Source organism: Camelus dromedarius, chromosome 11, assembly GCF_036321535.1.
Source record: "Camelus dromedarius isolate mCamDro1 chromosome 11, mCamDro1.pat, whole genome shotgun sequence".
Taxonomy (NCBI): Eukaryota; Metazoa; Chordata; class Mammalia; order Artiodactyla; family Camelidae; genus Camelus; species Camelus dromedarius.
The window spans coordinates 17,650,757-17,663,538 of record NC_087446.1 but is presented as its reverse complement, the minus strand read 5'-3'; the positions used below and the strand labels follow the sequence as shown (position 1 = coordinate 17,663,538).

At 35.1% G+C, this 12,782-nt stretch overlaps 1 protein-coding gene across 6 annotated transcripts in view; it reads right to left on the bottom strand.

The window, feature by feature from the left end:
* Positions 1-3,809: 3,809 nt before the first annotated feature.
* ZDHHC17 (zinc finger DHHC-type palmitoyltransferase 17) overlaps positions 3,810-12,782 on the bottom strand; it is a 328,798-nt gene continuing 319,825 nt past the window's right edge. For all 6 annotated transcript variants that reach the window (XM_064491550.1, XM_064491551.1, XM_010988190.3 and 3 more), the window contains 5 exons: positions 12,420-12,513; positions 11,463-11,546; positions 10,128-10,285; positions 9,310-9,404; positions 3,810-6,667 (listed from right to left, as the gene is read on the bottom strand). In XM_064491550.1, the coding sequence (XP_064347620.1) occupies positions 6,529-6,667; positions 9,310-9,404; positions 10,128-10,285; positions 11,463-11,546; positions 12,420-12,513 (570 nt within the window). In that variant the 3' untranslated portion in view covers positions 3,810-6,528. The remainder of the gene's footprint in view (positions 6,668-9,309; positions 9,405-10,127; positions 10,286-11,462; positions 11,547-12,419; positions 12,514-12,782) is intronic.

Sequence of the window (12,782 nt, the reverse complement as noted above, 5' to 3'; positions counted from 1 at the left end):
CTGGTGGTTACTCATCACTTGTCGGGAGCAGTCTCCTAAAGCATGGCCCCAGGTCCACCCGCACTATAGTCACCTGGGTGTTAAAAAGGCTGATCTTGAGGCCCCACTTCAGCCCTACAAACCAGAATCTCTAGGTGGGGGTGGGGGGCACAGAATTCCTTCTAACAAGCTCCTCAGAAAGGCACACTGTCCTGGGAGTGCGCACACGGTTAAACAAAACACTTAAAAATTCTATTGATTTATCTGTACCCAAAGATCATGACAGTTACCTACAGACAGCTATAGAATCTGAGGCTTAGCGTGACTTTAACTTTTTAGACCCCCCACTCTCATCTGATGGTTACTTACCAATCCTCGAAACGGGTGATTTTTCTCACAGATTTCAATTCTGCAGAATTAGTGCTGAATGTTGTGTTGTCCTGGCACATTCAGCTGGCTCAGGTAGAAAAGGAATATTAGACCATGTAAGGAATATTTTCATTATTTCTCCAGGAACTTTTAGTTCATTACCAAAGATTCAATCCAACCATTTACTTTTCAGGGTGAGGGTGTGAAATGGGTCTGTAACGTGTTTGTAAAATTGAATCAGCCAAGTCTTTGCACACATCTTCATCTTCTAAAGCCTATTTTAACATAGTTTTACTTATTTTGAAAAGCTAAAGGGGGTGTGTTATGTATGATATATATATATATATATATATGTATATATATATATAAGCAGAAACTTAGTGGGAAAAAGTTGATTGAGGGTATACTGGGGGAAAGAATTCATAGCCTTGAGCACTTCACATGTTTCAGAAGGCACAGTACACCATGGGAGAAGGAAGGGCCTTTCTGCTAAGCATGCTGCAGAATTTAATTGACTAAGGGAATAGGCTGAACTTAAGAATAATTATGGAGTAAATTCTGATTCATTCTGTGGTAGTTTCAAACATGCACATAAATTCTTTTGATATTCCCATCAAAAGATGGAGTCTAATTCCCCTCCGTTTGAATAAAGGTCAATCTTAGTGATTCATTTTTAACTAACAGAGTGTGATGGACCAGGCTAGATTAGAAGCGACTACAGCTTTTGCCTGCCTCTTTCTCTCAGGATGCTCACTCTCGGAACTCAGCCTTGGTGTTTTGAGGAAGCCCAGACGACACGGGGAGGCCACATGTAGGTACTGCAGCCGTAACCTCATCTAAGATCTACCTCATCAGCCAGTATCAACTCACAGACGTGTGAATGCGTGAGCATTCAGACTGTTCCAGTCCCCAGTTTTTGAACCATCCCAGCTGATGCCAAGTGGAGTGGAGTGAGCTATTCCTGTTGAGTCCTGATTAAGTTGCAGATCTGTGAACAAAAATACCATTTTAATCCACTAAATTTTTTGGTGGTTTGTAAAGGCAGCTGTGGACAACCAGAATGTTATATAATCCGTTCCCACACAGCCACCACTTCCCATACCTACCATGTTTCCCAAATTGTATTGGAGATGCCACCAGGTATCTGAGAGAAAAAATGCTTTACATGAGTTGTTACCTGATAATTAGAAATTTCTGCCTGATAAGGTTTAGGCCCCCACTCATAATTAAAATTATTCTTAAATTGGGAGCCATGGCAAAACAGCTGCTCCAAAACTGTAATAGCTTCTAGTGGTACTAGGAGTGGGAAATGGAATTTGGCTTCGGGCAGGCTCTGTTCTGGGAGGAATCACTTTTATCATTTGTTTTTAAGTCAGTAAGCTAGCTTGAGTCCAAATGTGGTATTAAATTTCCTCATGGTAAATATTTTTGTTTAAAAAGTTTTTTTTGTTTTAAAAATGACCCACTTGGGACATTTTCAGCCCCTTGTGGTGGTCTCGTACATTCAGGGAGGACTGCTGGCAACTCTAGTTCTAGAAAGTCATGATCAATTAAGTTTAAGGAGCTATCTATCTATCTACATACCTACCTATCTACCTACTTATCTACCTACCTACCTATCTTCCTGTAGAGTCACAGTACACACTAGCCTACTGAGGGCTTTGAGATCTTATGGTTAAGAAGTCTGTTTTAACTTGAAGAAAGCCTTGCACTGAATTTGTTGTCCATGGAACCACTAATATCTCAAGGAACACTGGGAAATGTTGGCCTAGACCATTGGTTCTCAAATTTTTGGGTCTCAGGACCTCTTTAGATTCTTCAATTACTAAGGACCCCAAAGGGTTTTTTTTTTTTTGACAGTTAAATCTATCATTTTCTATATTAGAAATTAAAATTAAAAAAAATTAATTCAGACCTCCATGTACAGCCAAGTTGAAGTAACAGGAACCAGATTCATCCTCACTTGAAAAAAACCAAAGACACAAATTACATGAAAAAATCCGGTTTTCAAAACACTTGACAATAAGCAACAAAGGACAGTTATGGGGAAAACGACACCAGTCTTAGGATTAGCAAGCTTACTCTTTTCAGAGTTTCCAAGCTATAATGCAAGGAGGGAGAATACAGGGGCACACTGTAAGTTGAGAAGACAGAGCTGAGCATCCAGAGAAACCACAGCAGCTAGAATTGTAGGGACTGGAGAGAGCTGTACAGAAAAAGAACTTCAGAAATTTGCAGAGCACCACCCAGCCCCCACCTTGCAAGTCATCAGGTGAGCTGCATTCTGATTGCATATGCATGTGAGGTAACTACCTAAGATTATGGGGAAAAAACATCTGAAACATTCAGGACAGTGTCTGGTGCTCATATGGAGCCAGGAACAGTGCCCATTCTCACCCGTGAGATTGGGAAACGGGATTCATGAAGCTTGGGATGGAATACACAGGTCTTGTCTCAGTAATGGGGAACAATTAACCCTAAGCTGAACACTGCTCTGGTCCTGCCTTACAAATCTTGCCTAACAGCAAAACCTGCATCCTGAAACAAAGCTCTGGTATTTTTATAGTATTTTTATAACAATACAAAAATATCCAGGACTCAATTCATAGTGTCTGGCATTCAATCAAAAATTACCAGGTATGGACAGAAGCAGGAAGATACGATCCATAATGATGAAGAAAAATTTACCAAAACCAACCCAGACCTGATATACGCATATGAAAATTAGCAAGTAAGGATATTAAAACAGATTAATTATAACTGTATGCTCTGTTTTCAAAAAGTTGAGACATAGAAAAAATGGTCCAAAGTCAAACATTATAGGTGAAAACTAGAATGTGGGAGATAACCTGTTCAAACTATTGTTACCAGAGTTCTACACAGCTCTGGAGGCATTACTTACAATACAGTAAAATAATTATGAAATGAGTATTAGTCCAACCTGAAAATATTTGTTTAATACCACTGAGTATTAATTAAACCAATCAATGAAACCATTAATAATCATCTGAACAACAGGAAAGGGTTCCTCTATAATTTTCCCTTTGTAAATCCCCAAATAAAGCTTTCTTTGTCATGCATAACTTCTCAAGTAACTGAAACCAATGTTTGGTAGGTTTCATTTTCCAATATTTTACTGCAGTCTTCTAGACATATTTAGGTTTAAATCTTAAGAGATTCATATAGTCTCTGAGGATCCTAATTAAACCCATGGAATCCAAAATTCTTAAAGAAAAATTTATTCTCTTATTTAAAAAAATTAATCACACACAGAGAAGTGGAGATTTTTTTTTTTAAAGAATATTACCACCAGCTTCTACTTTTGCCAATTTCTAGTCTTGCCACTTGATTCCTAGTTGACCCAGATGTAAAAATACAAAATAATTTTTTCATATCATTGGTACCACTACCAGTGTTTCATCAATTTCCTGAAGTGAACTGAGAAAAATAACAAACACACATTTAAGAGTCAATATTTATTCTGATTAATATTTTACAAAATTTTGACAGATTTAATTTATGTAAGGAGAGCTAACTTATTAAACACTTTACAGGTTTTTCTTTCCACAGAGTAACACAGTAAGTAGCAAAATAATACTTGGCACAGTTATAAATAAAGAAAATACAAAATAAAAATATCCATGATGCTGTTTTATGCTTATTAATATTTCAAATAAATTCCTGGGAACAACAAAAACATAAGGAAAAAATTCCAAAGAAGTAATCCATGTTCAGAACTGAGAAATAAGTTTCTATTTGCTAAAAGTATCCAATTAAGCTGAAATGAACTATTCCCCAAAGGGTCATCTTCATACACAACTTTTTAAAACTGGTTCCACATACAACGTAACAAAATAATTAGACGGTACGCTGCTGCATAGTTGGCTCCTGACCATCTGACCATTTCTAAGTTATAGATTCACTGGTACTATGAGATGGTTAGTATTAAAGCATTAACATTGCTAGTATTTTCCATGTTCTTATACAGCAAGAGTGGTTTTTTTTTTTTTCCTATTTAACTGAAAGACATCTCTTTTGCACTGAAAAGAATATTGTACCCCAAAGAAAGAACATGGTAACAACACTCTCACCCAAATTCTGAGAAAACAACCACTGTAGTTGACTGTTAATAAAAACGTATTTGATAAAAACTGCAACTGAGTCTTTATGTGAAGTGGCTCAAAATACAAAAAATTAAAACAAATTCTAGCCTTTTATAAATAACTTTGAATTTAAAAATTATCTAAAATTTCCCCCAATTAGTCAAAACTAGCAGAGACATTTGTAAAGTTAACCAATTTTGTACATTCTATGACAAAATGGCACAATGCTATTGCCACCCCACACCCATCTCTTCCCTTTTCAAAAATAAAGTATGCCAATTTTCTAATATTAAAACACTCACATACACTAAGGATAATCTTTTTGATGTGTGGCTTACGGTCAAAGAAACTACTATATAAAAATGGTACTTGGAAATACTGAACATCAACTATATACATTTTCACTGCTCCTCTTACTAAGGCAAGGGGCGGGTGTACCACTAGATTGCTTTAATACCTGTAATCTGCATTTTACAGAGAATACTAATTTTACCAAGCATCAGACATGCAGTGAACTTGCAGGGTATAATGCCTATTAACAGCAATATTGAACATCACTAGAAGCTCATTAGTTATCTCCCTTTTCTTTTTGGTTGGATAGAATGAAATGAGCAGCTTTAAATACACTAACACATAGAGACACAAAGAGAAAACTATTTGATAAATTATTTATATACAGATACACAATCTTTACACTGGTCTAGGATCTGTCATCAGTCTGACCACCCTTTTCCCACCCTCCCACAGCCCATTCCCTCTCACAGGTTTCCCACAGGTTGCTCGAACCACAGTTTGCTACAGCACTTAAGAGGACTAAACCAAATCTCACTCTGTAAACAATATTTATGGAAGCAGTGACTAATAGTTTACCATGAGAGTATGGAAATGCTGTAACAAAAATTGATCAGTGCATCACGTTTAACAGTAAGAAAATCTTTCTGAAATTGTTTCAGACAGCATTAACAAATTTCAAAACATTCAATATTTGGGAAAATTGAAACAGTCTTGGGGATAAAATACTTTCTGATGGATCATTTTTTAAAAACCAGAATATACCGTTAGCTTTTCTTTTATTCACATGTGCTATATGTACAGAGATCATGCTCCATCTTTAGCTAAATTCCATTATTTTGTCTACAATTTATTTTGCAGTATATCCATTCATCTCTATTACTGAGAATTCTGCATTAACTTATTTGTTCTGCCTTTTCTTGAAAGTAGCTTAATTAACTCTTAAAACCTGGACTATTTGTGCATCAAATTAAATTCTAATTTATGCTTTACTGGATAGTGTTTGCTAGTAGTATACATTCTATGAGGTGTACCATGCACTTAGTAGGGCTTTTAAATTGAACAAAATAACATGACTTACTATAATCATGCAAGTGCTTTATTATCAGACCATAAAACCTTAGAGCAAGGTTACTACAGATTATTTCACTGAACTAGAAATATATCAGCATTGCAACAGCTGATAGCAATAAAATATTGTTAGCACATTTTTTTGGTGAACATTATTTCCTTGTGCCTTTAAAGACACATTACAGTAGATCCCTAATAAAACCACATGATTTTCATCACAGTATTTACATGTACATTCTAAAATGTACATAATACTAGTCTGAAGCAATTTAAGACAACTCTCTTGGAATTAAATGCAATACTAATAGTAGATTGCATCATAAAATTTAGCTGTATACCATGTAGTTTTAGCTTGAATCGAACGTTTCTGATCAGTATACCACTACCATGTCTGTCAACAGAATAAATTCACTCTTTTTTCATGAAAAATGTTATGAGAACAAAAACCAAAAAGTTGAGTATGTTGTGAATTCCCACATTAAGAACCATTAAAATTCTTTTAAAGATCTTTAATCTTCCCAGAAGTGGCAGTGTGTTCTGTCCATGTTTACTTTTGTTAATAAAAGTGTTGAAAAAAAGACTGTAAAATTCACTGTTAGCCCTACGTATAGCATGCGATTTGTTCAAAGGATGTGGATTCGAGTGTGAGAGAGACACGGACAGACACAATTTTCAGGCACCGCTCAGCAATATGCTTCAGAGGATAAAGATGCTGCTACACAAGCTGGTACCCAGATCCTGATATTTGGTCATACTCTATTGTATACTGCCTGGTCCAGTCCACGGTAACAGGACGAAAGAGGCCACAGCATCGAAATTCAAAGAAGTCTATAATATTCCTTACACATCCATGGCTAAAACACCCCCCAAAAAAGAGAAAAAGAGAGTCCATTAGTACAACGATTTAATATATGAGTTTAATATAACTTTGGTGTTAAATTTATTTTTTTCTAAACTTAAAAACTCAGGTTGCCAGAAAGTACCTTCTTAGAACTCTACAAAATACACAGGCACTCATGTTTCTTCACAGCTCTGACAGCACCAATTTTTCTCTTTTGCCAATTTAATGGGCTGCACAATTATATCTTAAAGTTATTCAAATTCGCTTTTCTTTCATTCCTGTGTCTTATGCAATTTTTGATAAAATCTTTCCTCACTGGTGGCTCCTTGGCAAGGAGACAAACTATTTCCAAAATTGAGAAAGTAAAGGACAAAATAATATAAATAGCATGAACATGACACTATACCCAAGAGTAACAATTTAAGAAAAAGAAATGTCAAAGAAAAGTTCCCAGAATGTTAGGACTTCAAGAACACCTTCGTAAAAGCGGTCAGTTTTAAATCTTACATAATTATTCTGCTTATGGTAGAATTCTTAAAACTACCCAACTGATTCTCTTATTTTTGCTTTTATTTAAAAAGGTTTGCATGTTTCCCAGAAGCCGCAACAATTAACAGCACCACAAAAGCCTGAAGGTAGTAGACAAGAAGCTTGAGTAAAACTCAAAGTTTTAAATATTTCATAAAATTAGGAAACTACCGTTTCTTGGCTTCAGATTGAATGCAAATTAAAAATGTATATAAAAGAATAGTACAATCTCTTCGATAAATGGTGTTGAGGAAACTGGAGAGTCAAAAGCAAAAGAACTCAACTGGACCACTGTCTTACAATATATACAAAAATTAACTCAAAATGGATTAGACCTGAGTGTAAGAACTGCAACCAGAAAACACAGGTGTTAATAAGCTCCATGACATCAGTCTTGGTGATGAAATTTTCAAAATCTGACACCAAAAGCAAAGGCAACAACAGCAAAAATAAGCAACTGAGACTATGTTACACTAAAAAGCTTCTGCACAGCAAAGGAAACCATCAACAAAATGAAAAGGCAACCTACTTGAATGGGAGAAAATATTGCAAATCATATACCTGATAAGGGATTAATATCCAAAATATATAAAGAACTCATACAACTCAAATGCAAAGAAGTAAAGAATCCAATTAAAAAATAGGCAGACAATGAATAGACATTTTTCCAAGGAAGACATACAGAATGCCAACAGACACATGAAAAGATGCTCAACATCACTAATGTTTACGGAAATGCAAATCAAAACCACAATGGAATGGCTATCATCAAAAAGACAAGAAATAACAAGTGTTGGCGAGGATGCGGAGAAAAGGTAACTCTTCTACACTGTTGGTGGGGATGTAAATTAGTGCGGCCACTATGGAAAACAGGATGGCGGTTCCTCAAAAAACTAAACACAGAACTACCGTATGATCCAGCAATTCCACTTCTGGGCATTTATCTGAAGGGAACAAAAACACCACAGTACCTGCACCCTCATGTTCATTACAGCGTTAGTTAACAGCACCCAAGATACGGAAACTACCTAACTGTCCAGTGGTAAATGAATATATTTTAAAAATGTGATACACACACATAGAAATAAAGTTCAGTCACTTTAAAGAAGAAGGAAATCTGGCCATTTGCAACATGGATGGACCTTGAGGGCACTATAAGTCAACTAAGTCAGACAAAGAAAGACAAACACCATATAACCTCACTTATGTGGAATTTAAACAAACAAACCCAAGCTCATAGATACAGGGTAAATCGGTGGAGGTGAGAGGCTGGGGCAGGGGAGGAGGCGAAATGGGTGACGGGGGTCAAAAGGTACAAACTTCCAGGTCTAAAATAAATAAGTCTTGGGGACATAATGTACAGCATGGTGACTACAGTTAACACTGTATTGCTTATTTGAAAATTGCTAAGAGAGTAGATCTTAAAAATTTCTCATTACAAGAAAAAAATTTTTTCTAGCTATGTATGGTGATGGATGTTAACTGGACTTACTGTGGTCATTCAGCAATGTATACAACTGTTGAATCATTATGTTAATACACCTGGAACTAATATAATGTTATACGTCAATTATATTTCAATTTAAAGAAAAGAAAATGAGGCATGTGGAAAGTTTTGTGTCATTCAGAGGGCAAATAAAATAAGCAATCTGAACCAAAAAGTAGCTGCTCCAGAGCCTGAGAAATTTCCTTAAATAATGAATTTCAATCGACTGCATTTTTTAAAATCTTAATTCAATTTTCTGGATACATTCATTTTTGAATGAAAATTTATGAATTGATGGGAAGGTTAAAGAACGAATACTAGATGTTGGTAGGTCAATAAAGTTTGAATTGTACAATTAAGAAAAAAGAGCGTCACAAATGTATACACAGTTAATGTGGTGAATACTAAGTTATGGGGAACCACCCAATGCTGTGGCTGGCAGAAACCCTGGCATTCGGTTTGTTTGCTATAAGCTATTTTACACATTGCTAAGTAAAAGAAATATTCCCTGTTTCATATCTTATTGCCGTACCTAAAGACAACACTTCCCTTTGATGTATTCACTAGATATTTGCTGAGTTTGGCTGGTAAGGAACTTTGTATGTCAAGAGAAAATACTAAATTCACAAATATGTACGTACTTGAATGGGCTTTCGATAGATGTTGTTGTGACTTTAAAGTGCTTGTATCTTCTGGCATTCATTCTCTCATTTGTAGTAATACCTAAACATGATATCTGAGAGGTAAGAGAAAGCAAGCCATTAACTCTGAATATTTAATGTAAAGTAAGTTAATCCTCAAGAGGACCACCAGGATAGAGAGAAAATGGTGACGATGATGGTAATGAAGTCTGCTTTTGGTTTTCCATCAGATCATCAAACTAGTTTACACAGTATCATTTGACTCTGTGAAAAGTAGCCAGTTAACAGGGAAAATACTTAAAAACAGGTTAATTATTGTGCAGGTGGAGAGAGAGACATTATGTATATATGACCTCTCCATCATCACCTTTAAAAAAGAACTTTAAAAAAACCTAATTAAAAAAAAGACTGTTGAATAAATACTGATATTATATTTATTTTTTTGTAGGTACTGATATATATTTATATATTTGTAGGTAATAAAATACTACTATTAAAACAAACACAAAATTAATGCTACCATCAATCTAAAGCTCACACATATATCCAATAGATTAATGTAAATCAGGAAAAAAAAATTTTGCCAAGAGTAATACTAAAAATTCAAAGTTTATAAAATAAGAAGGAGGAGGAGAGATGGAGAGAAAGAGGGAAGAAGGAATGAAAAGTAAATTGAAAATTTTAATTCTCAAAAAATTTCAATTATGAAAAGCAGGAGTGATTACATATAAAGAGAAAACATCGTTATCTTTTAAGCGAGGAGTAAATTTTGAAGAGTTCTCAGCACACTGAAGAACGAGTGCTGCCCCTGCACATACCTGGTACATCTGACACATGAGCAACACAGCCACCCACATGAAATGAAAAACACTGTTCAGAAACATCCAGAACATCCAAGGTGAACACGTGGCAATTTGAGTAATGTATGTCCAAAATCCATCCTTGGTGTAACTGGTCTCGCAGTGGAGTCCCCAGTCTAAAATCAGAGCAGAAGTACTCACATTTACTCAGTAATCATCCAAGCACCTCGTGTAGACATCTGTGGTAGGCACCACTTAAAAAACATGACCTAAGAATTTAAACTGATGACTTTCAGTGCAAATTTTTTTATACTGTTAAATAATGACATTATATATTACTGAAAAATATATCAAAAACAGAAATGGAAAAAGCAGCAATCTTAAAAAAAAGTACTTTAACAATATACAGTTTTTATTTGATTCATACTGCATATATACAATACTTAAAAAAAATTTCCTTTATAAAAAGATAGGATGAGAGATGTAAGTGAGAATTCCTTGGAGGGAAGGCATATAACACAACAAGATCACCCTGGTGAGGGGGGCTTTTTCCAAAACAAAATCTATTCTTCGAGAGCTGCTGCTATGAAGAACCACTGTTATTAGCAGGATCATATTCTCTCCCAAATTTACTGGGCCAGAAGTTAGGTCACGATCTCTGACCGAATCTTTCTCTCTGTTAACCTTTGTTTGAGGAAGCAGCCTCCCTTTTCAATAACAGAGATTTATAATATCTGTGGGAGTAGGAGGACTAGAAAATCATCGAAGACTTACGCTAAGTACCACCAAGCCCTGAAGGACAGTAACTAGTATCTTCACTTAAATTCTTTCCAAATTATGTTCTCAATGCAATAAAAACCTATCATTTTCTCTAAGATACAACACCCACATGATCAAGTGAATGACAACTTATTCTTAACCTTTTAAATATTCTCTAATAGGAAATAATTATATCTTACTCTTAAAAATATTTCAAGTTCTATGCAAACTTAACTTTAACTATATTTTCCCAGCTGCCTGGTGAGAAAGAGCAACTAACACAATCATAAAATCTATAAACTTCTAGGGTAAAGCAAGCATGTGATGTGAAAAACGTTGGTGTATTTTACCCAGAAGCTTTTCAAAGCCTATTAAAAGGTAAGTAACTGATATTTCTGTTGCCTATACTATAGGTTAACCATGTTTGATAGTTCTATATCTATTTTTTCTTTACGCTTCATTGTAGTGAAGTACCCCAAACCATAATATTTAGCTAAAAGATGCTTAAAATTATCTTATTTTTTTTGTTAATATTGTAAAGGATGAGTATGATAACACTTGTTTTAAGAAGAGAAAAAAGCTAATTGTACTCACAAGAAATACAACCATAAATCATCCAGCAGATCATAAAAAGCAAGAAGAACAGGTAGCCCATAAAGTATCTGTGGTTGCCTGCACCTAAAAAAACAACACAGAAGCAATTTTTTCAGCTAAGAAAAAACAACTGGAAATGCACCTAGGGGCAGGATGTGGGTAGGGAAATGCCAGAAGTGAGATACACCTTAGACAATAATCATGTATGTTATTTATTTTTAGAAAATGTTCTTCAAGAAAATGTTTTAATAAAAACCTTAAAACAAAAGAATGCTTATAATTACACACAAAGATGTGGTGACTGTAATGATACTCATTCTGAAGTTTCAAAAGAGTCTTAATGAACCAAATAAACCACAATTTTAATTCTGCTGTTTGCTTCTGAGGTTTAAGATAAACCTATTTTAACTTTACTTTTATAAACTTTATAATCCAACTTTTTAAAGGCTTTTTCCCCAATAGAGTCACACAATCTTTGTAATGTTTCCCTCCTGTTATCTTATAAAATCCCCAAGGCCATCTCTCAGACTGCTGAGTTTATCTCCTTGGACTACAACACCCTTGAACACTGAGGTATGCAGTTATCTGTCCTTCTCTGCCTCTGTACATCCATTCAAATACTTAGTTGCCTTACCTTCTCTAGTTCAACTAAAGAACAAAACTATCTGCCTCCTTATCAATTTCACTGTTATTCAATGGAGAAAACAGTTAAGAGCAGACACAGGGAGAACTGATAGAGAAATTGTATCTATCTTCTCTGGACAGTGTTTTATTACTTTTTTCCCTCTCTCTCACACCTGAGTAGATGTTTTGCCAACCAGAAAATAATTGGAGGAAAGAAGGGTGTTGTAAGGTGCAAGAATGAACTTTCTACATCTAATTTAATATTGTACTTCATCAGTTATCTAGAGTAACTTACATAAACAATGTATTTTTGAAACTACTAATAAAACTTACCTACACAGTTCCCCACCCATGGGCAATGATGGTCGAATTTCGCTATACAACGGTTGCACACACCACAATGCTTGGACCTCACTGGTTTCCGTATCTGTTAATAGGCATGTTAAAAAATTATGAAAGGCACTATATCTAAGAAAGGAAAGCTGAACATTTATTTTCTAAAAATACAATTATGAAAAAATAAAACTGTATTTTTTGGAAAAGGATTATACCAAGGTTTCCAAAGGAATAAAACCAAACAAAAATCACTCTTGTTTTGTTTATCTTTCAGTGTCTCTTGAGATCTCAGACTAAGGTACAGCACTTTCCCTGCTGAAAGGCAGGACCTTATCTAAGAAACTGTAACATGCCTGGGAA